The following is a 27,784-nucleotide window of genomic DNA, read 5'->3' on the forward strand; positions in this document are numbered from 1 at the left end:
GCCAGCAGAGGAGGCCCGGCCGCCCGCAGCGGGGGTCCGCTTACCTGCCTCCACAACAGAGGGGCCGGATTCAGTGACCCCCCAGGGCCCGCGTGCCCTGCCACCCGCCGCCCTGTGTCCTCATCCCCGGGCTCAGCACCTCCTCCAGCCCAACGGGCAAGGGCAGGGGTGCGCGGGGTGGTCCTGCCCCCCTGCTCCCGTCACACCCCCGCCGCCCGCGAGCCCCACCACCAGGCCACCAGGAACGTCCGCCTGCCTCGGTCCGTCGCTGCTCCAGCCGGTCCTGGTTCCTGGCCCCACGGCACTTCCGCCGCCCGATGGCCGCACCGGTCGAGAGGTTGTTCCTAGAGTTAAAATCCACTTCCCGCAACGTCCTCCCGCTCGGTGTGGTTGGCCCCCCAGGGCGGCCCGGGCTGTTCCCCACCCGCGGCTGCAGGTGAGGGCCTCCTGCCCCTACCGGGAGGACGCTGAATCCTCCGGGGAGCTGTCCTCCTGCACGGTTGTCTCCAGACCTTTTGCCATCTTGGCCACCAAACGGAATACTCGCTCGTTTATCCACGTTCTTGTTAGACTGTGAGGCCCACGGACTCTCACCCGGCGGCCTGGGTCACTCCAGAGAAGCAGGGCGTTGCAGGGCCCCACAGGAGGAACCGAGGTTTGAACTTGACCTCTGTCCCTGCCTGACTGTGTGACCTTGGACGAGGCCCACCTCCTCTCTGGGCACCCACCCAGCTCACAGACAACGTGGAGGAGAGGCTTCGTTCGTGTCATGGCTTTTCCCAGCAGCATGGACTTACAGACACATGTTTTACTTGGGTTCCACTGGGAACTCGAGCTCTTTCTCAGGCCCATAGAGAGCAGAGCAGAAGCGCAATATCAGAAGGGCCAGAAAGTGGCACCCCGGGCATACCAAGATGGAGGGACATGGGCCTGGGGGGTGGGGTGGGACTGGGACCAGTGTGTTACACCCTTCCCTGCAACCTCTTTACTCTGTGGCCCCTCCTACTCTCTCCCCGTTTACCCACCACGCTGAGCTCTCAGGGCCCCATCAAACAGCCTTCAAAGCCGAGGACCCTCCATGCCTAGGCTAGCTTCCCAACCCAATCGAATGATCCACAGCCATACCTGGTGCTAGAACGAGGTCACTTTAATTTTTTTTTTTGTATGAAATTGGAAATGCAACGGGAGGGGGTCACACACAGGACACAGGACACAGAGCCTGGAGGCCCACTGTTGGGGGTATGAGGAAGAAGTGAGAGGTCATGGGAGAGGGCCAGAGAGAGAAAAAGGCAGGCAGGACGGGGTGGAACTGTCTGGGGGGGAGGGAGCTACGGAAGGGCCCAGGAGCCCTGGAGCTGGGGCAGGGGCACCATCCCAGAGGACTGGGTGTCCGGACATGTGGATCTGAGGAAGAGGTGTGGGTGTGGTGAGCAGAGAGGATCTCCCCACACACACTCCTGGAGTTGCAGAAGGAGTAAGAAAGAGGAAGGAGAACCAGGGAGGAAGCAAGAGAGGCCCAGCTAGGGCTGCCAGGAGCTCCCTCACTCTACCCCAAAGTGCACAACTCGGCAATAAATAGTAATATTTATAAATAAATAAGTAAATAAATAGACAAATAAATAAATAAATACGTAAATAAATAATATCCTTGTAGAGCACAGAGTCTGGTGTGAGGGAGGAGGGAGCGTGGGAAGGGCAGTGGGCTCACTTCTTCTATGCCGGGCCTCGGCCCTTCATTCCACTGCTGACCCTGGGCTGCCGTGAGCAGACGGGCAAAGCCACATTGGGGGGATACAGAGAGCCTGGGGGTGGGGAGCGGGATGGGGGGTGTCTTCCTTTGCTGAAGGCGAGCTGAAGGAAGGGAAAAAGTATATATCAAATGAACTGGCCCTAGGTCCCAGGGAGCCGAGCATCCCCCCTGCAGCTGAGGGAGGAAGCCCTGTGGGTTTTGCGCTTGTTCCCAGGGGGCTGGGAGGAGGAAGCAGCTGTGAGGTCTGGCTCCCCCACTGCCCGGGCCCTCTGCTGAGCTCGGGGCCAGCATCCATCCTCCAGGACCTAGGGTTTCCTTTCTGTGGCTGCACACAGGGAGGGAGAAAATTGGGAGGCTGGGCGGAGGGGGCAGGGAGCTCAGAGAGGACAAGGCACTCAGTACCAAGTAAGATCCGAGGTCTGCATGTGCTGAGCCTCCGAGAGAGAAAACTCCCCGTCACTCGCGGCCACTAAGCCTCCCCTGGCAGTTGTTGCTCCGGAGAGCCCTGCGTGGCCTTGCCTGTCCCCCTGGCCAGCAGCGTGGGGCCCAGAGGTCTGAGAAGCAGCCCCCTTCCTGGGCCCAGGCCCCCTCCCTCCCTCCCAGGGGCAGGAGAGGGAGGGAAGGGATGGGACACAGAGACAGGGTCCTGGGTGGGAGAGGGGGCAGCCCTGGAGAGAGCCGGGGAGGGGGGGTGCTTAGGAGGCCCTGCAAGGACTGGACCCTGGCAAACACTTGTGACCAGCGGGGGGGTGGGGGTGGGGGGGTGGGGTGGGTGGCGGGGTGGGGGGGCCCACTGCAGATGGTGGGAGGTACCGAGCATCGCCTTGGGGGTGGGGACAGGACCGAGGTGAGCCCAGGTCGTGCTCCACCAGCCCCAGCCCCAGCCCAGGGCGCCCTGCCTGCACCCCGGGGGCCTGGGGGACTGGGTGCGCACGCCGGGTGCAGGGGCCCGTGGAGGCGGGAGGCAGGCCCGGTCAGACGTCCAGCACGTGGTTCAGGTAGGAGATGTAGCAGATGGCCAGGCGCAGGATCTCGATCTTGGACAGCTTCTTGTCGGGGGGCAGCGTGGGCAGCAGCTTGCGCAGCTCGGCGAAGGCCAGGTTGAAGGCTTCCACACGGATGCGCTCCCGCGTGGCGTGTGCTGTGCGGTACTTGGCTGTGGCCCGGCGCCGGCGCCGCCGCTCCTCGCGGCTCAGGTGCTGCAGGTCTTTGCGGGCCGCCTCCCCTGGCTCCAGCCCCCGGGCCTGGCCAGCCGAACCCCCAGGCCCAGCCCCGTCGGGGCCCGCCCCGCCCCCGCAGTCGCTGAAGCCCGACTCGGTCTCGGAGTGGGTGGGAGGCAGGTCCAGCTCCACCGCGTCTGAGTTGAGCATCATGATGGAAGGCCCCTGCCCAGGAAGATCGGGGTCCCCTCCCCACCCCTCCCGCTGGGAGCCTGCGAGCCGCTTGTGGGAGGGGCAGGAAGGGCCTGAGGGACTGGGGTCGGCCACTGAGCTGAGGAGGTCAGAGCCACTTCAAGGTCCCATGGTCAGGTGTCCAGTCCGGAGCCTGGAGGAGAGAAGGGGGGATTGATTGGGGCGGAGGGAGGAAGAAGGGGCAGCTCGGCAGATGGGGGAGCAGAGGAGGGTGCTGTAAGAGTGGGGGAACAGCAGAAAGGCGCCGAGGGGACAGGCCGGTGGACAGGCGCAAAGGGGTAGGAAGGAGGAAAGATGGTAAGAAGGGGAGAGAATCCTAGAAGGGAGCAACAGGAAAGGAGGAGGGGTGAGGAGGGGCGGGGGAGGGTAAAACCCAGCAGGAGGATTAAAGTCCCCAGGCTGGGCAGCTCCTAGAAGGAAACACCGGGAAGCGTCCTGACATCGGACTTGGCAGTCAGTGATTTCTTGGCTAGGACGCCCAAAGGAAGGCAACAAAGCAAAAGTGGACAAATGGGATTCTGTCGAACTTGAAAAGTTTTCCAAGTCAAGGGACACAAGCAGGGGAGTGAAAAGGCAAGAGCTGCGGGAGAAAACACGTGCAAATCATGCATCTGATAAGGGGTGAGTATCTGGAATATTATAAAGAACTCTGGGGCAGCCCGGGTGGCTCAGTGGTTTAGCGCTGACTTCGGCCCAGGGCGTGATCCTGGAGACGCAGGATCGAGTCCCACGTCGGGCTCCCTGCATGGAGCCTGCTTCTCCCTCTGCCTCTCTCTGTCTCTCATCTCTCATGAATAAATAAATAAAATCTTAAAAAAAAAGAACTCCGACAGCAACAAAACATCAGACCACTCGATTAAAAAATGGGCAGAGGACTTGAATGGACATTTCTCCAAAGATGATACACAGATGGCCAGCAGGCATGAGAAGATGCCCAACATCCTCATCACCAGAGAAAAGCAAATCAAAACCACAAAGAGGGGGTCCTGGGTGGCTCAGTCGATGAAGCTTCTGCCTTTGGCTCAGGTCATGATCCCGGGGTCCTGGGATCAAGCCCCGCATCAGGCTCCCCGCTCCAGGCCGCTGGGCTCCGTAGGGAGCCTGCTTGTCCCTCTCCCTCTGCTGCTCCCCCTGCTTATTCTCCCTCTCTCTCTCTCTCTCTCTCTCTCCAATAAATAAATCTTTTTAAAACAAAACAAACAAAAACCCACCATGAGCTAAAATGTCACCCCCATGAGGACAGCTGCCATCAAAACAAAAACAAGACAAGATAATAGGTGTTGGTGAGGACGTGGAGAAACCGAGTCCCTTGTGCTGTGTTGGTGGGACTGTGAAACGGTGCAGCCACTATGGAAAACCTAATGGAGGCTTCCCCCAAAAGTTAAAAATAGAACTACCAGATGATCTAGCAATCCCACTTCTGGATAGTAGCCAAAAAAAAAAAAAAAAAAAAAGGAGGAAATCTGCACTTCCATGTCACTGTAGTGCTACTCAGAATAACGAAGGTACGGAAACAACCCAGCTGGGTTATCTTCGTCCATCCACAGCTGGCCACATAGAGACGTGGAGACATTCAGTGGAATATTATTCAGCCTTAAAAAGGAAGGAGATCTGATCACATGCTGCAGCATAGACGCAACTTGAGGACATTGTACTAAAAGAGAGGAGCCTGTCACGAAGAGACCAACACCGTATGATGCCACGGATCTGAGGTGTCTAAGCAGTCAGCCTTACAGAAACAGAAAGCAGAATGGTGGTTCCCAGGGCCTGAGGGGAGTGGGGGGAAAGGGGAAGTGTTCAAAGGGTGTAGAGTTTCAGATTTGGAAAATGAAAAAGTTCTGGGGAATCTCTTTCATCACCGTGCGAGGATACTTAACACTACTGAACTCTGCACTTCAAATGGTACATTTTATGTTCCATGTTTTGTTTTGCTTTTTTAACCATCATACAAATATTTTATGATAATAAAAAGAAAGAAAAAATAACTGAGCAAAACTGGGGTCACAGCTCAGGAGAGGTTGGCCGTGCCCCTACACCTGCCCCAGTTGTGATGGGAGAGCTGTGGCCTTGCCTCCCCTCCCTCCCAGGGCCCCTCTCCAGCCTCGCGGCCTCTGGGGGGGGGGAGGGGATACGCACGCAGATTGCCCATTGTAGGGTGGACTGGGACATATGGAGCTCGGCACAGCTGCCCCGGCGCCATCTCTGCCGGCCCCCACCCCCAGCATGACCGCCGCGACACCTGATCCGACCGCCCTGTCCACTAGAGTCAAGGGATGGTATCTCTTCTGACCACGATGCCCTGCTCAGGGTCAGCCGGCCTCTCCCTCGGTCCTCAACACCCTCAGCCCTGGGCTGCCACTCCCTGGTGCTCTTGGGGACTCCACAAAGGCGATGAGGGGAAGGAATCCTGGAGTCCTCCCACAGCCCAGCATCAGTTCAGATGTGGCCTGCAGCGGGGGGTGGGGGGGGTGGGGGGTGGGGTGGGGATGTGCCAGCTTCTAGGAGACTTGGCTAAGGTCTGCTTGTCCCTGGGGCCAGAGGAGGTTAGGGTGAGGCAGCAGGCAAGGGGCTGGGAAAGGCTTTGCTTGGGAGAAGTGTTGAGCGGGGAGAGTGGGCCACTCGCGTGAGCCCAGGAAGCAGGAGCGCTGAGCTGCCGTCCCTTCCCCTGCAGCCTGGTTCTCCTGCCTGCTGGACTCCTCCCCGGGGTCCCCACCCCCTCAGGGGAGACAGGCTCAGTTGTAGCTGACAGGTTACTAAGTGCGGGAGGGTGGTGGGTGCGGGGGCATCCTCGTCTGACACGCACACGCACACGCACAACCATCACACAAAACAGAAGGTGGTCAGCGCTGAAATTCAGGACACGCTGCGCATTCCCAGCTCCAAGGGAACAAGAGGGATGACAGCAGCGTGACAAGCCCCGGGGCAGTACCTTCCAGTACGTGGTCACTGTCCCGACTGCCCATCCTGCGGGCCTCAAGCGCGGCTATCACAGCGCGGTCCTGCCCCTGCCCTGGGCCGGCGGTCCTTCCCCTCTGATGGCCCTGCCCTGCCCTCCCCGCCACACCCTAGTGTGACCCCCGTCCCACCTCCACCTGGCCCCGCTGTTCCCCCCAGCTCCAGTCCCCGCAGCAGCTTCTGTTTACCCGTTCAGTCCTCACCCCACAGCCACTTCTGGTCCCAAAGTTCCAGGCTCCAAGGATGGGGAAAGCGGCAATCCCAAGCAGCCGGGGAGGACCTCCAGCCCCACGTCTGCCTGCCGTGCTCCCCGCCCCCGGACTGGGGACAGACGCAGAGAGTCCAAGGGGAGGAATGGGGAAGAGGGCGTGCAGGGACGCAGGGGCGAGGCACTGGGGAGGGCTGGGAGGGGGCTCACCCACCCCTCCCCAGCCCACAGTTCTCCCTTTACCTAGGAAGACCCTGGGAGGGGATCCACGCTGGCAGGACAGGGGGCAGCGCTGACGGCCCCAGGCTCCTCTGGCTGCTCAGAGCTCATCCGTCTGCAAAGTTAGTGACCAGCTTTCTAGAGCTCTCGGGGGCGGCCTCGCGGCGCGGCTGTACAGGCTCCGGGGCAGATGAGAGGGGTACACATGGTGGGGACTGAGGGCCCAGGGGGAGGGGGAGGGCTTGGCCAGGTACGGGCCAGCGCACTCGAACACACGCACATACACCCGCACTCACTCACAGACACGCATACACACCTGAGCTGGCCCAGCCCTATGTATATATATGGAGATACACACACACACCCCCGGCTCTCCATTGGCTGGCCCGGCCCCCCAGCCATCAATATTAAACAGCCAGGCCGGGCAGCCATTGGCAGGGGGACCTGGGAACACCCCCCACCGCACCTCCGGGGAGCTGGGGGTGGGGGCTGGCCCTGGGGGGGGCAGGGAGTAGGGGAGCGGGGACATCTGTTCTCCATGCATATTTCATAAGCAAGAAATGGAGAGCCGGGGGAAGGGGTGGGGCTGGGGCGAGAGCCAGGGCAGGATCACAGATGAACCCCGTCCTCCCCACCCGAGGCGGCAGGGACACAGCCCCCAGCAGGCCAGAGCTAAGAGCCCAGGGCCCATTCTGAGGCCCAGCGTGACTCTGGCGGCCCCTTCCCCCTCGTCCTTACCCCGGGGGAGGCTTCCCCGAGCCCAGCACAGGGAAAGCTAGAAAAGTGCGCGCGGGCAGCACCCAAACGCCGGAGGGGACCCGAGGGGCCTCGCTGTCGCCCAGCTCTCCGCCTTCGCCGAGCCGGTGCCCGCGGACCCGTGGGCAGGCTGCCCTGGCTCCTGCCGGGGCCCTGCCCCCGTGCCCGTCCCCCGGGGACTCGGTCCCCCACGCCCTCCATCCCAGCCCTGGTCTCCCTCCCACCCCGGTGCCCAGAGGAGCGGGGTCGTCTTCCTGACACAGCCCGCCAGGAGTTTCTCTGGGCGGCCCCCCCCCCCCCCCCCGGGACGAGGGGCTCCTGGGAGGAAAGCAAGGGCCCAGGGAGGAGGAAGGACGGGGACAAGGCGTGGCGGGCGGCAGCGGGGAGGTGCCGGGGCAGCAGACAGCGGCAGGAAAAGCAGCGACAGAACTGTCTGCAAACAGGCATCGATGACGTCCACGCGGGCAGCCCGGCTGCCTGCAGCCCGTGTGTGCGTGTGCACGCGCGTGCGAGCGCGAGGGTGCGTGTGTGCTGCAGGGCGGCAGGAGCTGGGAGCGAGGGAAGCGCAGGGCGGTGCGGGTGGGCTCGGGTGTCTTGCTCTGTCCCCCTCACCCCGGCCCGGCCAGGGGGTGTCTTCCCCAGGCGCCAGTGAGTTTCCAGGGTGGAGGGGCTGGGAGCACTCGCGGGGCAGCGGGCTGCTGCGGGGGCCAGAGCCCCTTGAGCCTCAGCCGTCCTTGTCTGTAAAATGGGGTCAACTGTAGCTGCTTCTTAGGTTGCCGTGGAGATTGAGTCACCGCATAAAGGGCGCCCCCCCTTAGGAGGGGCACAGCCCACCTGCAGGTTGTTGGCGGCATCGCGTCTCCCTGTTGCTGATCCACCCCCTCTGGGCTTTCTGCGGGCGAGGCTTCCCCAAGGGGAGTCCTGCGAATCCTCCCCGGGCTCCCCACCCTCCTCAGCCCCAGGTCTGGGAGGAGCCAGCTCCCACCTGGGCAGGCCCAGACAGGTGCCCAGGCGCCAGCAGATGGGCCGAGCCGGAGGGGAGAGGAGCTTGCCGAGGGGGCCGGGGGCAGGGGATCAGGTGGCGGCTCAGATCTTGCATCATCATTGCCATGGTGCTGATTAAAAACCAATCTCCACCTAATGAGCCCCCAGCAACAGCGACTCTACCTCCCCCGCCCCCTGCCCTCAGCCCCGTCCAAGAAACTGGGAGACGGAGAGACCCAGGAGAGAGGGAGAGAGCGCGGGGTGGGGGGGAGAGGAGGGGAGCGGGCAGGGGTGGGGCGGTGCGAGCACTGTCGGTGGGTGACACGCGCGGGAGGCGGGTGGGCAGGGGGACATGAGAGACACCGGGGAACCGCCGGGGTGCGGGGGGGGGGGGGGAGACCCGGGGAGTCAGGGATGACCCTGCAGGGTGCTGGGGAGATGCAGACGGGAGGAGGCAGCCACCGAGGTGGTGAGGGAACAAAAAATGCCGAGGACGGGAGACAAGGCCTGGGACCCGAGGGGTGGGGGAAGGGAAGCAGGGGGCTGCTGGGGTGGGGGGCGGAAGGCAGGGAGGACCGGCCGGCGGCTTCCCTCCTAGTGGCTGCTTGGCTCTGATGAGTGAGGCCCGAGAGCCCGTCGCCCCAGCCAGCCCCCAGCTGTCCCCTCTCCAGGGCCGCTGCTGCTGAGGGGCTGGGGCCTGCCCTGGGGCCCGCGCGCGTCACCCAGACCCTGGGCTCCCCCGGCCCCTGTCTTCTCTCAGGGATTCAACTTCTGTTCCTTCCGGGGAGTCGCCAAGAGGGAGGCAGGCCCGAGGTCAACGGGAGCCACGAGCGCGGAGCCCTTGCTGCAAAGAATAATTCTAGGCAACTGGGAGCCGGTGGACCTGGGTCCCCAGCCTGGTGACCTTGGCCAGCTCATTGATCTTGACTGAGGCCATCTAGTCCCCGGCGACATGGGGAGGTGCTGTCGCCCTCACAGGGGACGTGCAGGGCAGCGTGCTCACCCCACCCCGACACCCGGGCGCGACTTGAGGGTGGCCAGACCTGGAGCGGGGGCCTGGGCGGGGGGTGCGCTGCCGCCCTGTGTGTGCGGGCCCTGGGAGTCGCTTCCTCGGGTGGCCCCGCCTGGCCCGGGGCACAGCCTTGGAGGCGAGGCCGGCTGGAGGCTGGAGTGCGGGGAGGGCGCCCCCGGAGGGGGGAGGGCCTGGAGGAGCTGGGAGGCAGTGGCGTTGGCAGGAGAGGGGGTGACATATGTGGGGAGCCCTGGGGACCCGCCCAGGCAGCGGCTGGCGGGGCGAGCAGACGGCGTTAACCCTCGCCGCGCCGCACCGCCTGACCTGCCCCGGCAGTGGCCCCGCTGCGCTGCGCCGCGAGAGCCGGTTCGCGTCCCGGTGGGTCCGGAGCGGCGGGGCCGAGGCTCCCGGCGGGGCTCCCGGGGGCGCCCGGCCCTTCTCACCTCCCCGGGCCCCCGCCCGGCCCGTCCCGCCGGCCTCCCCCGGCTCCCCTCTCTGTGCCTCGGGAAGGTGACAGCGGGTCTCCACTCGGGTGCACCGCGCAATCTGTCACTCTCTCGGCGGCCAGCCCGGCTGGAGGCCCCCCTCTCCCGCGGCCGCCGGCCCGCTCCGCCCGCCGCCGGCCCCCGGCCTCGCTGCCTTTGTCTCCCGAGGCGGCCCCGTCTTTCTTCTCGCCTCCGCGCTCACCTCTCCTCAGCCCCAGCCCAGCTCCAATCTCATTAGGGCCTCCAACCACTGCCCCTCCAGCCTCCCCTCCCCCTCCCCCTCCATCTGTCTTCCCCGCAGCTCTGCTCTTTGTGTCCACCCATCTGTCACCAGCAGCCCCGGGCCCAGTCCCCTCGCAGCCACGCCCGCCGGCCGTCCCCCCCTCGGCTCCCGTCCCCGTCCCCGTGCCGGCTCGGGCCGCCCCACTTCCTGTTTCCCTGAACACTTTATTCTTCGCAGGTGGCCCTGCAGCCCCGTTTCTCCTTCCCTCCCGCCGGCTCTCTAGGTCCCCTCTGGAGGGGTGGGCAGGAGGGGACCCCAGGGTCCCCGGCCCCGCCCCCGCGCGGCCTGCCCGCAGGAGCCCGAGACTTACTCGCCGTTGCATCATCTCTGGGCCTCCTGAGTGGCCCCTGCGCTCCTGCCCACGCGGGGGCCGGGGCTCCGGGCTGCCTGTCTCCACCCGTCTGCACGCGGGACTGTGGGCCCCCTGCCCCTTCTGCATGTGCCTTCAGGTGGGGAGAGGGGTCAGACCTGAGGCGCCTCTGAACCGCAGCCTGCATGGGGCTCGGTCCCAGGATGGGATGCCCAGTCTCAGAGTCACTTTAGCTTCAATCCCACCCCGCCCCCAGACTCCTCTCTGGGTCCCGGGGTTCCAGGACATAGGTGCCCCCCAGGCCTCCCTCTCCCCCGGAAGGAAAACTTCCTAACTACCTTAGAAAGTTCAAGAATTGATCAACCCCCTTTTTTCTTTTTTAAGAGTTTCTTTATTTGAGAGAAAGAGCTTGAGGAGGCAGAGGGAGAAACAGATTCATGCCGAGCATGGAGCCAACCGACGGACCCACCCACAGAGCGACCAGGGGCTGGATCTCACCAGCCTGAGATCATGACCCTAGATCGTGACCTGAGCTGCAACCCAACGTGTTTGCTGCTTAGCAGGCTTAGCCGGCTGAGCCACCCTGGTGCCCCAACAATTGATGAGCCTTTTAATCCTGCCATCCGAGCAAGCGGCAGGGCCCAGGACAGCAGCCACGCAGCCGCGCAGTCCACCTCCCCATAGTGCAGGCGGCATGGAGGGGACGGGAGGCCCAGAGCCAGGATGCCCTGTCTGTGGCCCCACAGAGTGGCCCTGAGCTCCCCGGTGACAGTGGGCCCGGCCCAAGCCGACCTTCTGCACCCTGAGCTCACCTAGAACCTGGTTCTAGTGCGGGTTGTGCATGGGGCACGTGCTGCCCTGATGTTTGTCTGGTGTGGCCTCCCACCTGCCGTCTAGGCCCTGCATCCCAGGGAAGGCGCCGGATCTCAGGATCTCATCATAGCCGTTTGCGACCCGGGGGCAGCGCCCTTGCCCACAGCCGAGCTCGATCCACATTCGTCACTGCCGTGCCTGCCAGTGCACGTGAAGTGTTCTAGTCTCGGCTCAGCTCTAATTTGCTGTGACCTTGGGCGAGCCACTCACTCCTCTGGCAAACGGTTCCCTCTGTTTATTAAACGAGTTAGACCGTGCATTTTCAATTTCTGTGGTTCTGTGAAGAAACAGAGTCCTGCTGAATACGGTGGGATGTCGGGCGAGCAGCAGACTCTGGATGAAACGCCTCCTCGCGGGCTGTGCCCTCGGGAGTGGTGACCCAGATGTGGGGACCGCGGGAGTAGGCCCTTCGCTCAGAGAAGCCGGGGGAGAAACAGCAGCTGTCAGGGCAGCCTTGGGCATGGAGACAGGGGCTGCGGGAGGCAGAGACAGCAGCCCTGGGGCGGCGGTCAGCAAGTCAGCCCCCGTGGGTGGGCGGTGGGCGTAGGGAGGGGACACATGTTGCCCGGGTTGTGCCAGGCCCCAAGCGAGGCGGGGCAGCCAGGTGAGGACTCAGCCTGTGGCCCTGACCTGCTGCCAGCCAGTCCCATGGGGTGTCGCCCCGGGCAGGAGCTGGACCCAGGTCTCAGAAAAGGGGCCCTCAGGGCGTCAGCCCGGGCTCTGTGCCCCTCTGCAGAGCTCGCCTCCCCAGAAGCCACGGGAAGAGCCCGGCGTATCGCTGGTCTCTGGGGGGCTGTGGGGGGGTGGCAGGGAAGGCAGCAGTGAGCTGGTGGGCACGGCGCCCACCCTGCTCAGCCCCCACGCTGGGACCCCGCCTGCGCTTCCCGAGCTGCCAGCAGGACCAGGACGCGGCGCTCAGTGCCCGGCCCGCCGGGACGCCTGTTGGCCGCGGGAGGCGCGGAGGCGGCCGGCACCGGTGGCAGCTGCGCCCTGCCCGCCGCCAGCACGGGCCTGGGCCTGGTGGGGGGCAGGCTTCGTGGCCACATCCCAGAGCCCAGACCTGCCCCCCCCCGGGGAGCTGGGGGGCCGGAGGGGCCCGAGGGAAAATCCGCCGCTCAGCCTGGGTCAGGAGCAGGCCTCCCCGTCGTTGAGCGGCGACGCGCCCACCCTAGCTGTGCTCCCAGGAGGACCCAGAACAGGCGCCAGGGTCTCTGTCGAGGGGAGTCGCAGCCTCGCTGGCTTGGGCCTGCAGGACGCCCGCCCGCAGCAGCAGGCCCAATGCCTCCGCTCGCCCCTGGCCCCCCTGGCCCGGCCTCACTCCTGCCGCGCCCCGAAAAGCTTGTCCTTCCCACCAAATGTGGCTGCGCCCTCAAGGCTTTGTGCTTCCACGGCTGAACTCCAAGCCGCCACTCGAATGCCCCCCATGTGCCCCGAATCCTTCCGCGCTCGGGTAAATCGCACGCCATCACACGGGATCGCACCTGTTTCCCCCCCTCACCCCAACCGCGAGTCACTCAGGGTCGGGCTGGTTCCCTCCATTTCTGTCCCCCAGCCCCGCGTCTCACACTGAACAGGGGCGCCTGTCAAACACCTGGTGGCTCTCACAGGAGGGACACCAGGGGCTCCAAGGCTCCCCGGGAGCCCTGCTTCCAGGACATGCACCGCTCCTGACAGAGCCTCACCCTCTGGGCCCCTGGGGACCCAGAGAGGGCCTGCAGTCCAGGGCACCCAGCAGCCCATGGAACAGTAATGCATCCGGGTTACGTGGGACAGTCTGTTTTAATGAAAGTTGCTATTTATATATTTACACACATACACATGCGCGCGCACACACACAAAACAAAAATAGATATTACAGCTTAATAAAATTACAACTGGGCACTGTGGGCAGGCGGTGGGACACCCACCCAGCAGCGCCCCCCCGGCTGTGCCATCTAGGGGTCGGCAGACAGGACAGCAGGAGGGAGGCAGCGGGCATGGCCCAGATGGCCAGGCCTGCTCCTCAGGGCTTCCTTGGAGTCTGTTCCAGGCATTCGGCCTTCCTGTCCTTCCCGGTCAGGAAACAGGAAATGCTTGGGCACAGGGTAGGGTGGGGAGCAGGGGGCGGTCCTGGGCAGGATGGAAAGGGCAGAAGAGGGGCCGTAAGGAGGTCGTCAGGGTGTGCAGCTAGCAGTCCAACAGGAGCAAGAAGCTTCTCTGCCATCCCAGATCCTGGCGGGGGTGGGACCCAGGGGAACCGGGAAGGGGGAGCCGGAGAGGACAGGTGACTTGTTTCTCCCTCCCCATCTCTTTTGGGCAATTCCACTTCTTTACATTGACTGCAGGCTGAGCAAGCCCACGGAGGCTCTGGTGACAAACTACTGGCTATGTCCCCATGGGACAAGTGATCCAGGACCTCAATGGGGGAGCTGGCAGGAAAAGCTGGGTTCCTCTTCAGTAAGACACAGCTCCTGGCTCCCGGGGGGCAATGAAAAGGACGTCAGCCTTGGCGTTGATGCAGTAGGTGACGACGAGAGAGAAGACGAGGATGCCGAAGCCCACCATCAGGGTGATGAACTGCGGGGGGCAGGGAAGGACAAAGGTGCTCTCAGAACTCGACCCACTTTCATCAAATTCTGGAGCTGGCTCCAAGCACCGAGTCCTGAGCAATCATAAGTAACATCTTCCCAACAGGGAGCCTGAGTCTCTCCATTTGGAGAGAGAAGGGATCCCTGTTCTTCCTTCCACCTTGTCTTAGATTTTAAGCATCTTGAAGTCAGGACCCACGGCTTTGACTCTCTGGAGGCTGTTACATCACTGACTTCCCCTGACACGGACTCCGTAGCTGTGGGATCCCACATATCCCAGCGCCGGCAGGTGGGAATGCTGGCTGGGAGTGGAGCCGTGGGGGGCCCGGGGTGAGGCGCACCTCCTGGGAGCCTGTCTCCGGCATGCATGCACACCAGAACTCTGTGAAACGGGCTTCCTAATGGGGCATGCGGGCTGACGGGGGACAGAGCTGCGGGAGGTTTCTGTGGCAATGTGGGGCAGATGGGACAAAAGAGGGGGTGTGAGGCAAGAGGCAGCAGAGGACAGGGTAAGGCGACCTCCGATCTCCAGGGCCCTTGCGGCTCACCTCCAGCTCTCTGCTGGCGATCAGAAATATGCGGGCCCGGATGTCTTTCCAGCGGCTCTCGGTCCACGTGGAGTACTCGGTGGAGCCCCACTGCCTCAGTTCAAAGGCAGGGGACAGGGCCCTGGCCAGGCGCGCTGTGGAACGCACGCAGTGGGGCAGCCGGTCCGTCTCGTTGGAATTCAGGGGGCCCTGGACCCACGCGTACTCATACAGCTGCATGGAAACGCGGGCCATGGTGGGGGCCGAGGCGATCCTCCCTCACCCCAGGCACGGGGGGCCTCCACCCAGGCTGCAGCCTCCCCAGCAAGCCAGTCCAAAGGGCTGCATCCCTCCACCTCTCCATCCCAGCCCCCTGGGGCCCTCTGGGCCTAGGATGTTCTCGGACCTCCCTGGGGGAAAGGGGCCCTGGGGGGACCTCCCACACCCACTACCACTCACGTCCTTGTTTTCATTGGGAACTTTACTTGGATCCTGGCACTGCTCTCGGGTGAGGTCGACCACCTGGCCAGTCAGATTTGCCAAGGCGTACTGGACCACGTAAGTGGTGTTGGTGGGGCTGGAGACGGCGATGTAGTGCTGCAGAGGCCCGTCCCCTGAGCGGAGACCGCAGGGAAGGGAGGGTTGGGGGGTGGAAGGTGGATGCGGGCGGAAGACAGAAGAAGAGCCCACGGTGGGCAGGAGCCACAGAGAAGATCAGGAAAACGGATCCCACACGGATCAGGAGAAAGAAAAAACAGGGGAGAAGAAAAGGAGACAAGGGAAAACAAAATCCCCTCCTTGGCTGAGGGGTCATTCCTGCAGCAGGTGCTTACCCAAGTAGGACCGCAGGTCCTGCCTGAGGATGGACTGGAACCAGGAGTTGTTGGCTCTGACCAGGAAGCCGTAGAGCAGGCGGGTGACCTAGGATCGGGAGTGAGAAGAGACAGCCTTGTGCCCCGGGGCCCAGGGAGAGTTCTCCATGGAGACCCTGCTGGGGGCTGGGAGCTGGGGAAGCAAGGCCGGCTCACCAGGGCACAGATGAGGCCCAGCCAGGGGTCCTAGGGCATTGGGGATCTGCACTGGGCTCTCACGTTTGGGAGAAGAGGCAAGTGACAGAAAGAATGGGGCAGCGGACGAGGGAGGAGCCGGAGGGGAGGCAGGGTCCATGCTCTTACCGTGCGGGGGTCGGCCTGAATGGTGTCGCTGAAGTTGGTTCCTCCCGCAAGCTGGTACAGGGCACGTCCCACCACCGTGGCCACATCTGCCAGGGCCTGCGGCAGGTGAGCGGGCGCTGAATGGCCACCTCTTCTCACCTCGGTACGGCCGTGCTCTCCGCACCCGCCCCCAGCCCAGGGGCTACCTTGGCAGTGTCTGTCACAAAGTTCAGGTCCTCCTCAGGGCTCTGCGACTCCGGGTAGCTCACGTTAATGCTCTCTGCGGTGTCGTAAATGCTCTGGTAATAGCTGCCGGGAGAGCCACCGTGAACGTCGGCGTGAGCGTCGGCCACACTTGGGCGGCCCGCCCGGCCTCCCCCACAGGCCCTTCCTGCCGGAGCCTGCTTGTCTCTTCAACTGCCAGGGGGAAGGAAGAGACGATGAGGCTTCCGTACTAAAGACGGCGTGGGGACCGGAGATGGGAGGAGAGAGGGAAACACAAGGACCTTCCTGACAGACAAGGTGGGAAGGCGCATAGATCCCTGCGGGTGTCTCCCTGCCTGGGAGATCTCCAACCAGAAGACACGCTTCCGCACTGTTTGGGCTGGAGACCGCAGGATGGCGGAGAGGACTTTCGGGGGCACGCCCCCATCACCTGAGCTCCTGACGGTTTCAATGAACATTAACGTTGAGGGGGGCGCAGAGGGAGATGAGGGGTCTGCTCCCAGACGCACAACACTGCGCTGGGTCAGCCACCCTATGCTCCTCGGGGAGCCCTGCGGAGGCGGGTCTCAGAAAGGAAGCCAGGAGGAGCGCTCCCAGCCTTCAGCACCAGTCCTTGCCGGCCTGCACAGAACCAGGCTTGATGTCTGCAAATGAGGACTATCCCGCCCCCCAAAGTGCTGCAGAGGTCAGGCAGGGAGGAAAGGGCTGGCCTCGGGTACCGCAGCATCCCTGCCCTAAGCGGATGGGAAGGTGCTGCTAGGCTGGGGTCAGAGGACCAGAGCTTTCGCATTTTTACTCAGAAACCCATCTGACTCCTGGCAGAGGGAAGGGAAGCTGGGGGCCTAGCAGTCTAGCCCTAGTGAGAAGTCCCCTCTTAGCTCCAGGCTTAGGTTAGCAGCAGCTTGGGGCGCCCAAAACCAGGAGAGGGACCCACAAGGCCTCCCCCCTTATCTCTGGAGTGCCTTCATCTGTAGGGGACACTTGTACCCCAACAACAAGAACATGCTATGGAGCAGAGTACAAAAACTGTCTGCCGACAGTGCAGCGCTCCAGGCGGCCCCAGACCAGCGGCAGCCCGTCCTCCAGCCACGGGCACTCCTGTTGGGGATGCTGCCCTCTGCTGGCGGCCCCAGGGACCCAGGCCTCGGGAGAGCTGGGGAGGCCGGCCAAGCAAGGATGCTCTGTGCCAGGGAAGGCTGGGCGGGGAGCCTGTTCTCTCAGATGACAGCAACCTGCCTACATGTGAGCGGGCCACTGACCAAGAACACAACTGACCCGGCATCTGGACAGGGGAGCGTGGTGATCTTTCTCGACACAGAACTCTTCCCTTCTACGGACCCCAGACCTCAGAATAGAGTCGAGTCTATTCTCTCCTAGAACGACAAGAACGCAGCCTGGGTAACTTACCGGTTATGGAAGACCGTGGAGTGGTCCGCAAGAACGACGCCGGAGATGTTCCGGGCCCGAAGGAAGCGCTGCAGGGAGGACGGTGGGAGGGGCTGGGACTGGTTCAGCCTCCGGAGCTCCACGGCAGGGACGCCAGCACCACTTCTCTCCAGGGTGCTCAGGAGGGCCTCCACCTGGTGGGGGGGATTAGCACAGGGAGGCTGGAGGGGGTCTCTTCGAGGCCCACCCTGCCCCCTACCTCAAGTCCCCAGCTTGGGGAGCTGCCCACAGCCCTCCTGCACCCCCATTCCTCAAGCCTTTGGGGTCGAGGCTGAGTGTCCTGCAGCTCACAGTCTCATCCTCACAGATGCTCAACTTCCTACTTGTGCAGAATCGGAGGAGCACGTTGATACCACAAAACTACACTGAATGCCACAGGGGAGCCCAGAGCAGAGTGGATGTGGACACTGGAATGGCAGGAAGACCACTTCGGGAGAAAAACAGGCCTAAAGCAAGACCCTGAGAGGAATGTAGCGAGGATGTGGAGGACGATCCGGGTGCAGAGTCTAACACAGCCAGGACACGGGCTGGGCAGCCTGGACAACTGGACCCGTGGGGCCGCAGGGAGAAAGGAACTAGTCACCCCCCATCCACTGCTAGGGTACCGAGGCAGAACTGCCTGTCTCAGGGACGCAGACACACGGGCTGAGCTCCAGTTCCTCCCCAGGAGCTGTGACAGCCACGCTGTTCATCCTTCAGTGGCTGCCTAACCCGAGGTCCTGCCTCACAGGCCCTGGGGGCTGAGGAGTGTGGGGGGACAGGGCCTGGGCAAGGGGTGCCCGTATTCTGAGTTGTTGAAACATGAAGTGAGGAAGCATGCTCAGATTACCTGATTCTGTACAGACTCGTTTTTCTGAGACATGGGGTCTGTGTGCATCCAAAGCTCTAGTGAATTTCTCAAAGCCACCTGGGGGAAGATGAGGAAGCAAGAGTCATCACCTGCGTCCACCGTGGCCCACACCCGGAAGAGAGGAGTGAGGGCAGAAAAAGGTCAAGCAGAGAGGTGTGGCCCCAGCAGCGGGACGTGAAGGAGGAGGGAAGGGGGAGATGGACACGTGCTGCACACCTGTCCCAGCTCCACGAATGAGTCAATGTTCTCTAACTGCACAGGGAACTTGCCCTTCTCCATGTCGTAGACCATTCTTGAGCTGCCAATGTAGTCAAACGTTTCCTGAGAGTAAAGATGGGTGGGAAAGGGAGCAGAGATGCCCAAGGGTCAGGGCAGGCTCCGTCCCGGAGGCCAGATCACCCAGGCTCCAGGCGCAAAGGCGTCAGCCTCATGTCGGCTCAGGCAGTCACGTGACTTCACCCTCCTCCCTACCCTGCCTCCCAGCTGTGACTCTCCCTCACACGTGTGTATCACAGGACTTCTCGAGCCCAGAAAGGAGGAGGGCAGCCTTGTCACAGGCCCGAGGCGAACATCAGCTGTCATGTGTCTGCTCCTAGCCTCACCCTCCCCTCCGCCGACTCAGCCACGGCTGCTGTTCCCTGATTCCAGGGCCAGGCTGTGGTGGCAGTGGGGAGAGGCAGGAGCCTCAGGGCCCTTGGGTGGGAACAGCAGTAAAAGGGGCCAGAGAATAAAAGTAAATGGCTGCCTCCAAAAGATCACCAGGAGGGGAGTGAGGGGACTGGCTGCGGCACGATTGCAGGTCAGGGTGCAAAGGCTTCCTAAAATATGGACTCAGCTTGGGAAACAGATGGAGACACACCCAGGAGCTCTCTGCCAAGGTCAAATGCCCAGATCTTCCTCAAACAATAGCCACGCCTACAATGACCCTGCCCGTGGTCCCGCCTTCCCCCACCCCCCAGCCAAAGAGCCCATACCCCTTGGAAGAAGACGAACATGACATTGCGCGGAAGGGTGGCCACATCAGGGGCCTTCTGCAAAGCTTCAGCGGCAGCCAGCTGGGTGACGAAGGAGGCAACGGCGCTCTCTGCCCCTGGGGCCACATTCCAGAAAAAGGAACGGCTGTCCAGCTGGGCACAGCAGAAAAGACAGGGGAGAAAAGCTGTGATAATGACAATTAGGACAAGGCCCTCCAGGCCCCCAGCCCCGTCCAGCCAGAAGAACGAGCGTACCCTGGGATGAGCCCAGGCCCCTCTCCACGGGAGGTCCCCTGGCTCCTCTCCATGGGAGCCCCCCCCACTGCAGAACTCTGGGAGCTGGCGTGCCTACAAGAGGCCTGCCGCCCGCTGTCCGCCAGCTCTGTCCTGTCCACCCTGACCTGCGGCCAATGCTCACCCGGGTGGCAGCAACCACAACCCTGTCGTCAGGCTCCAATGCCCCAGATATATTTATAGGCTTAAGCAGGCTCCATACGTTGTAGTCGGACAGGGGGTCACAGACGATTTCTGAGCAGGACACAGGGAGACAACAGAAGTAAGGGAGACCGCAGCACACACGGGGCCTGGAAGACACTGCTGCCCAAGGCCCCGTGGACCATCTCCCCTACTATTTAGATTCGTCTCTGCTTCTCCCACCGCACGCTCGCTGCCCATGCTCTCTCCTTCCCTGAGGTTGTCCCTCCGACATTCCCTGCTCCCCCAGGACACCTGCCCTGCCTCGGATCCGTCCCACCTGGGTTGATGCTGAAGGTGCTCTGGATGGAGCTGCGCCGCATGCAGGTGACAGTGCTGATGACGGCATGCATGTGGGAGAAGAGTTGCATGGCGCACAGCGGGAAGGTGGGCACGGAGCCATTTGGACTCAGGTTGTGATCGTGGTAGCACTAGAAGGGAGATGGAGCCCACTGAGGCAGCTTGCATGGAATCCCGCCCACACTTCCCAGAAGGAGGGCCTGGCTCCATCTTCCCGATGCCACCCTCACATTTGTCCCTGAGCTTCCATTGTCTTGGTACAAAACCAGGGTATATGAGGCCCCAGAGCAAACCTCACCAAGAGGCATGAAGGGGCCCAGACTCCATGACTTCATTGGGGACAGATGACACAACCCTATCCTGAACGGCCCAGCCCAGGTTCCTACTGTGATCTGATGTAAAGAGCAGTGTAACTTTGGAACAAACCTCTTAACTGATATGCATGTAAATACCAAGAAGCTAAACCAGGATCAGAGATTACTGCAACTAAAAAGCATGTCAGAAGTGTCTGAACTGAATCTTCAATTCCTAGTCTTTTTATCATGTTCACAGCTCCTAACTAGGGCTCTACACCTATTTCACATCAAACACCGTTTACATTTTCTTCCAGCCGTCAACACCATAAGAGCAGGCAGGACAGAAATGGGAAAGAAAACGTGAGAAAAATAAATGTGGTGGCTCTTCTTGCAGCAGCTTCCAGAGGGCATGCTGGTAGATGTGGTCCCTCCCAACAAGCGAAGAGCCTACAAAACTTCTCTGTGCAACTGGAATTGCTACGAGCTGGCAGTCAATACCTGCTTGATGACCTTGGTTTCATTCTCATCTTCAAGAAGGAAAATGGGGAAACTGAAGTCTTCATAAGCCAAGCCATCGCCCAAGGGGTTCCACTGGATTTCTCTGCAGTGAGCAAATTCTGGTCCGTAGGAGTTGGAGTAAACGCCTGAAGGAGTGGACGGGGGGGACAGGCTGTTGGGACACTAAGCACTTAGGGACTGAGTGAGGGAGAAAGGCTAGGTAGGATACCAGGGTTGACCAAGAGTCTCGGAGGAAAAGGTGACTCATGGAAGCATCAACCTGTCACCACCTACAGTAAATCAGACAAAGCTATCAGGGAGCCCGAGGCTGGGTGATTAGGGATCTTGGTATGTGACAGAAAAGGAGGATAGAAGGGAAGTGAAAGAAGGGGAAGTGCCAGAGTGAGGGGATGAATGGCACAGAGAAACACTATCCTCTATATGGGAATCAGTGGCCCCCACCGCACACGGACAGACGCATGCCCTCAACTCCTCCAAAGACGTGAGGCCGAAGCAACAGCGAGCTCTGGGTGACAGGAGGTCCCCTGATCCTTTGGGGCTCTTACCAAACCCATCATTAGGACACTGCACACTGGGAGAGAAGCCTGCTGTGGGACTGGGTTTGGCCACGGACACTGCCAGGCCAGCAATTCGGCTAGTTCTCCCTTTCAGCTTCTCCATCAGATTCCTGGAATAGGGAGGCAACACCATGAAGAAAGATGGACAGGTTATCAGAGGCCCAATATCTTGCCCCCAAGGATGGAAACAAATGGGGAACTAATGGAATCCAACCTGTTGACTCCTTGTCTGCCTAAAACTAACGTAACACTGTGTGTCAACTATACACATTAAAAAAAAAAAACCTAACCCCCCCACAACCTTTGACTCATTTCTTGCGTTCTCCGCCTCTAACTCCTAAGTGAGGACTATGATGCAACCTGAGCTCAGGGTTTAATCTCTGAGGGACCCTATGGACCCCTCCTTCCTCCCTGGAGCTCTATTTATAAGGTCACCAAGATGATTCCTTTGCAAGTGCATATTTTCTCCTGCGACTCACTCCCACCCCTGCCCCGACCAGAGCTGGGCAGCCAAAGGATGTTTCCATTCACAGGGGTGAGGACAATCCCTCAAATCTTCCCCTCTTTGGCCATGGTTTCCCAGCAGCCACACACAGCCCCTACCTGGTGAAGAGCGCGCCCTCCAGCAGAACCACGTACGGAGGGTTGGGGCCGTCGGTAAGCACCCACTGCAGGTCCTCTTCCTTCTCCACGACGTGGATGACCCCCGTGTCCCCGCTGACGGAAGCTGCCAGGATGGAACGGGTCACATTAAAGCTCTCACAGCTGACGATTTTGACTTTGCTTCACTGATTCTGCAGATCGTTTATCCCCCAAACGTGGCACAGGACGTTGGATGAATGCCGCCATCGCCAGCCTTAGACTTGAACTGAAGGCTGAGTCACCCGGCTCTGTCTGAGGGCCACCAGAGAGCCCAAGAAGTCTACTCATTAGAGGTTTCATTCGCTAAATCTCAGAAAGGTTGTACGATCGTTTTCTTGCCCTCTTCCTTCAACCTCATTTGGCCATACATTGAAATTTCTAGAAAGCAGACACCAAAGTTTTCAAACCTGTATTTTCTCTAGGAAATGGCAGGTTCTAGATTCCTAAATCTAGTTCAAAGTTCTAGCACGAATCTTCTTTGTGAGAACACATGTGTAGACTCCTTTGGCTTCTTTTATTTTCCAAAGATTTAATTTATTTATTTGACAGAGACAGAGAGTGAACACAAGCAGGGGAGGGGCAAAGGGAGAAGCAGGCTCCCCACTGAGCAGGGAGCATGACGTGGGGCTCAATTCCAGGCCTCTGGCATCATGACCTGAGCTGAAGGTAGATGTTGAACCGACTGAGCCAGATGCCCCCTGGGTCTCCATTCCTTTGCCCTATTTGGGAATGACTTTACTTGCTTTTAGCCAGTTTTAGGTAAGGTTAATCAAGAACTTTGAGGTCTCTAGAAGACGGCTTCCCAACTGATGGGCTTTGCTAGATTAGCAATGAGATGATACTGACCTCCCCCTCATTTCTGGGGACCTAGGTTTTCCAAAGGCCCTAGACTGGTCACCCCCAGCAGACTCATCCATTACCCCAGGATGCCCTACAAATATCATCCATTTCCATATATGCCAGGATGCCACACAAATAACATTTTCTATGTGTCTCAAGAATGACAAAGATTGGGAAGCACTGCAGTAGAGGATGGGCGGTTCACAGTCCTGAATGCCTGTCAAGTCCCTAGTGATTCACGTAGAGACATTCTACGGTCTCCCCATGAGCCTTCAACCCAGGGAAAATTGGATGTGTTATTTGCATATTGTCTTAGAGCAGTAATTCTTGACTCTGGTTGTGGAACATTTTGTGGAGTTTTAAAAAAACAGGTACTTGGGCTTCATCTCAGATCTACTAAATTAAAGTCTCTAAAGCTGAAGCCAAGGTATGTGCACTTTCCAAAGTTGCTACATATAGGTTTTTTTTTTTTTTTTTTAAAGATTTATTTTAGAGAGACAGAGAGCCAGCAAGCACACATGACTGGGAGGGGCAGAGAGAGAATCTCCAACATATTCCACGCTGGGCGTGGAGCCTGACACAGGACTCAATCTCACAGCCCTGAGATTACAATGTGAGCCAAAACCAAGAGTCTGACACTTAACCAACTACACCAGTTAGGCGCCCCCATATGGTTATTATACGAAGCCAGTCATGAGAATTATGGTTCTAGGTCAAGGCCGTGAAATATTTCTAACTGGCACGACACAAAAACTTTACCCACACTCTGACCTCCAGCCAAGTAGGTTTCTTTTGTGGAAACTGGTAAACTGTAGACATGGAAGCAAGTCCCCAACCTTCAACTATGTCTTACACAGAATAAGTACCTAATAAGTTCATGAGAGATGATAATAATAAACTTAAGAGGAATATCAGAATGTGGATTGGCTACAATAAAGATCTAGCTATGAAATGGCAGTTCTCATTTCAATAAAAGGCAACAGTCCTTGCCACATGAATCACCGAAAAAGGAAAAGCTGTTCAGGCAAAACAATGTGTATCACTGCAGGCCCAAGGAGCACACAGAGAAGACGAGCCAGGACGCTGGAATGAAACACCTGGATTCTAATCTGGATTGCAGTTGGTGACTGTGTAGTCTGGAGTAGCTTGCTCACTTTCTCTGGGCCTTTGATGAGGAGAAACGTTCTCAGGCCTTATTCATCTTATATAGTGGAGGCAGATTAAAAAAGGAAAGGAAGGAAGGAAAGGAAAGAAACCTACATAAAGCCTCCTCTGAGCACTTTTAAAGAGGCCAAAAGGGGCACCTGACTGGCTCAGCCGGTAGAGCATGTGACTCTTGATCTCTGTGTTGGAGGCTGGAGCCCCATGTTGGGTGTAAAGATTACTTCAAAATAAAATCTTTAAAATAAATAAAAGGAGCCAAGAGAAGCAGAGCATTATAATTAGAAAATCAGACCTACATCTTTTTTCCTTAAGTTTATTGTGCTAGCAATCCTAATTAAAGAGGGTGTGGCTTGCTTGGGATGGACAAATGTGAAGTAAGACTTAGAAAGAAGCTGAAAAGGAGACAAGCTCTCCATGAGGAAGTGGCCAGAGTCCAACCCCACCCCTCTCGTTTCTCGTACTGGCACTTGGCTTACTTCTACAGGCTACTGCTTTGCTTCCTACAGAGCTGCTCTAAGAACATGAAGCAGAATGACTCATTCCAAAGAGGTTATCTTAGCACACACCTCTGGGAGGATGGGGGCCCTAGCCTTTTGGCAGGAGAGTGGAGCTCCAGCAAGCCCAGCAGTCTGATCTCAGCCCACACTGGACCTGGCTCTCCTCCACCCACAAATCCAGTTTAAGAATGATGTCCAGGGATCCCTGGGTGGTGCAGCGGTTTAGCGCCTGCCTTTGGCCCAGGGCGCGATCCTGGAGTCCCGGGATCGAATCCCACGTCGGGCTCCTGGTGTATGGAGCCTGCTTCTCCTTCTGCCTATGTCTCTGTCTCTGTCTCTCTCTCTGTGACTATCATAAATAAATTTAAAAAAAATCAAGTCTTAAAAAAAAAAAAAAAAAGAATGATGTCCGGATATTTTATTCGGAACTGTCTGGAGCCAGTTAATCTACCTCCAGAGCGTTCTGTGACAAGGACACAGCACAATTAACACAGAGTACAGCTCTGGGAAGGATGGGTCCTCCCCAGTGTGTATCCTCCTACCAATCTGGAAGGTTTCAGGCAATCATAGAACTCCTGGGACCACGCTGCTTATGCAGCATCATCAATTAGAGTCTATACAAGGTAGTTTGACTTTCAGCTTTGTGCACATGTATTTTAGCTTTTTTTACAGGTATTGAAATTCATACGTAACCAATTTAATGATGAAGCAGCCAAGATCTGGGGTGCCTGGGTAACTCTGTTAAGGGTCTTCCTTTGGCTCAGGTCATGATCTTAAGGCCCTGGGATTGAACCCCATGTTGGGCTCCCTGCTCAGTTGGGAGTCGGCTTCTCCTTCTCCCTCAGCTGCTCCCCACCCCACTTATGGACTCTCTCTCTCTCAAAAAAAAAAAGGCAGCCAAGACCTGACTCTAAGTTTCCTGCTTACTGCCCAATTACATTCTGACAGAGCAACTATTCACAGAAGAACAATATCTGAAGACTGAAGACAGCAGGTGAAGCAGCAGAGGAATCAGGCTTTCTCCCCTTGCATAGTTTTATAACCATATTGTCACGGTGCCCTGTTTTGGGCATAAAGGCATAAAGACAAATCTAAATGCTTTACTAATTCCTCTTGCAACTGTTTGGCTTTCTCAACGTCTTCTCTTCAAAGAGTCCACTGCCTTAACGAAGCCCATTTTGGTTCCAAAAAGATTATTCAGAGTGCTGGTGACAGTGGGCTCCATAATATACGAGGCTTCCTTTTCCTTAGAAGACAGTAGTTTTCTACCTTAACTAGTGGATGGTTAAGAGTCCCGGCTTAGAACTTGGACCATGAGGCTCAATTCCAAGTTTCATCACTTAATAGCATGATGATCTTGGAAAAGTTACTCAACTTCTCTCAGTTTCAGTTTTGTGATTTGTAAAACAGGGCTAATAAGTGAATCTACTCCATGGGGCTGAGGTGGTTAAACGAGATGCTCTAGAAGAAGCTTAAGTATGCAGCATTTACTCATTATCTTGCCTGACTTGACAAACGGTTCTCTATCATCTCCTACACACGTGGACTAATTTGTGTGCTGAGACTCTGAAGCAATAACGCGGATCTTGGGCAGCCCAGGGGGCCCAGCAGTTTAGCGCCGCCTTCAGCTCAGGGCGTGATCCTGGAGTCCTGGGATTGAGTCCCACGTCGGGCTCCCTCATGGAGCCTGCTTCTCCCTCTGCCTGTGTCTCTGCCTCTCTATGTGTGTCTCTCATGAATAAATAAATAAATAAAATATTAAAAAAAAAAAAACCTAGATCTTTATACCGAGGGCACAGAAATACCAATGGCCACAAACACAAATCCAACCTCAACTCACACTGGCAGCCAATCTGGTGAGTGGCATTGAGCAGACGGACACAAGGAGCTGTTTTATTTAAGGAGATGTAGATCTTCCTCTCCACTGAATTGCCCCTGCAGAAACCTGATAGGAAGATAAAAAGAGAGTTAGGAAAAACCGAGAGATATTGCCAGTATCAAGTCATTTGCTCGCTGTACGGCTTGGGTATATCACACTTTCTGAAATGGGGCTAACTAATGTCCACTCTTCTCATGTCCTGGACGCGGTATGGGGGGGACGGATGAATGCACCCAGCTGGGTGCCAGAGAGTCATTACAAATTTCACTTAGGGCAACTGATATCAAAGCTAAAAGCAAGCAAGCTTCACTTCCTAAAGGAGAAGCACGAAACCTCAGGATGTACCAGCTTCTGGTCCCGGACGGGCCAGCACGCTTCTGCTTCCTATCCTGTATGTCTGTATCTACCTACTTAACAAAAGGATGCCAGGGCCAAGAATGGAGATTACAATAAAAAGCTTTTTGAGGGGCAGCCCGGGTGGCTCAGCCGCCTTCAGCCCAGGGCGTGATCCTGGAGTCCCGGGATCGAGTCCCACGTTGGGCTCCCTGCATGGGGCCTGCTTCTCTGCCCCTCTCTCTCTCTCTGTGTCTCTGATGAATAAATAAAATCGTAAAAAAAAAAAAAAAAAAAAAAAAAAAAAAGCTTTTTGAGGCATGTTTGCAGGAATCTGGGCAGAATTGGGAGCAACCTCCTGCCACAGATCCACCAGTCGGTGTGCCAGCCCTCGGTCCCCGGTATGTGGCTGCGGGGTGGGGCGACCGACTATCCTTTCTCCTCCGGGAATCTTCAGAGACAGCGCGAGCTTGGGGGCAGGTAGTGACGGTCGGTCGCATCCAGGAGTGTTTGCATCTTAGGGCTTGGCCCACCCACCCAGCAAGGTCTACACCGCGGCATCCGAGCGCCTAAACCAAGCCTCCAGCGCCTCCAGTTCCTTGAGTCGTTCGTTCGTTATTCCGCGGTCTCAGCGCTTAGGAGCAGCCACGGCCACCTTCGTCCCACTTTACTGATGAGACAAACGAAGGCAAAACGCAGGGACGCGGGTTTCGGCGGCACCGCACGCAGAGAGCCAGGCCGCGTCCACCTTGAGCGGCCCCCGAGCTCTCGCGGCAGCTGGAGCGACACCTGTCCTGGCTGACAGGTGGGTGCGGAGGAGGGAGGAGGAGGGAGGAGGAGGGAGGTGCAGGGAGGTGCAGGTGGAGGGAGCGCTCAGGTGAGACGCTCCCAGGACGTCCAGGGAGAGGCCCGGGGAGGACCTGGGGAGACACGGCGCGCCGCGGGGGGCGGGGGGGAGGCAAATCGGGGGGAACGTCTGTCGCGGGGACGAAAGAGAAAGAGGATTCACAGGGCGCGGGGACCAGAGGGGGGCCCGGCCGGCGGCGCTCGCGGCCTGGCCCATCCCGGCGCTTCTGCGCACGCACCGCAGCTCGCGCGCGGAGGACTCACCCGCCAGCAGGACGCAGAAGGACACCAGGCGGAGAGGACTCCGACTGCCCGGGCCGGCCGCGGAGCCGCCCCCAGCCGCGGCCATCTTGCCTCTGGGCCGAGCGGAAGCCGCCCCGCCACGCCCCGCCCCTTCCGGGCGGCCGGCTTCTCTAGGCCGCCGCCGTCTCTGTGGTCCGGAGGTGG

At 59.2% G+C, this 27,784-nt stretch overlaps 2 protein-coding genes across 2 annotated transcripts; both read right to left on the reverse strand.

Annotated features, from left to right (window-relative positions):
* Positions 1 to 2,565: 2,565 nt before the first annotated feature.
* Positions 2,566 to 3,843, reverse strand: NHLH1 (nescient helix-loop-helix 1). The gene has a single exon (XM_035711281.2). It carries the CDS (start codon positions 3,121 to 3,123, stop codon positions 2,725 to 2,727), a length of 399 nt encoding a protein of 132 aa, XP_035567174.1. The 5' UTR covers positions 3,124 to 3,843; the 3' UTR covers positions 2,566 to 2,724.
* A 9,164-nt stretch (positions 3,844 to 13,007) lies between these two features.
* NCSTN (nicastrin) lies at positions 13,008 to 27,757 on the reverse strand. The gene is made up of 17 exons (XM_025420762.2): positions 27,602 to 27,757; positions 26,120 to 26,224; positions 21,740 to 21,863; positions 21,125 to 21,246; positions 20,559 to 20,704; positions 19,745 to 19,895; positions 19,409 to 19,518; positions 18,991 to 19,143; positions 18,233 to 18,337; positions 17,996 to 18,073; positions 17,128 to 17,300; positions 15,702 to 15,804; positions 15,517 to 15,612; positions 15,175 to 15,262; positions 14,801 to 14,955; positions 14,363 to 14,575; positions 13,008 to 13,803 (listed from the first exon to the last, which is right to left on the reverse strand). The coding sequence occupies exons 1-17, from the start codon at positions 27,684 to 27,686 to the stop codon at positions 13,681 to 13,683; spliced, it is 2,130 nt and encodes a 709-aa protein (XP_025276547.1). The 5' UTR covers positions 27,687 to 27,757; the 3' UTR covers positions 13,008 to 13,680.
* Between the last annotated feature and the right edge of the window lie 27 nt (positions 27,758 to 27,784).

This window comes from Canis lupus, chromosome 38 (genome assembly GCF_003254725.2).
Source record: "Canis lupus dingo isolate Sandy chromosome 38, ASM325472v2, whole genome shotgun sequence".
Classification (NCBI taxonomy): Eukaryota; Metazoa; Chordata; class Mammalia; order Carnivora; family Canidae; genus Canis; species Canis lupus.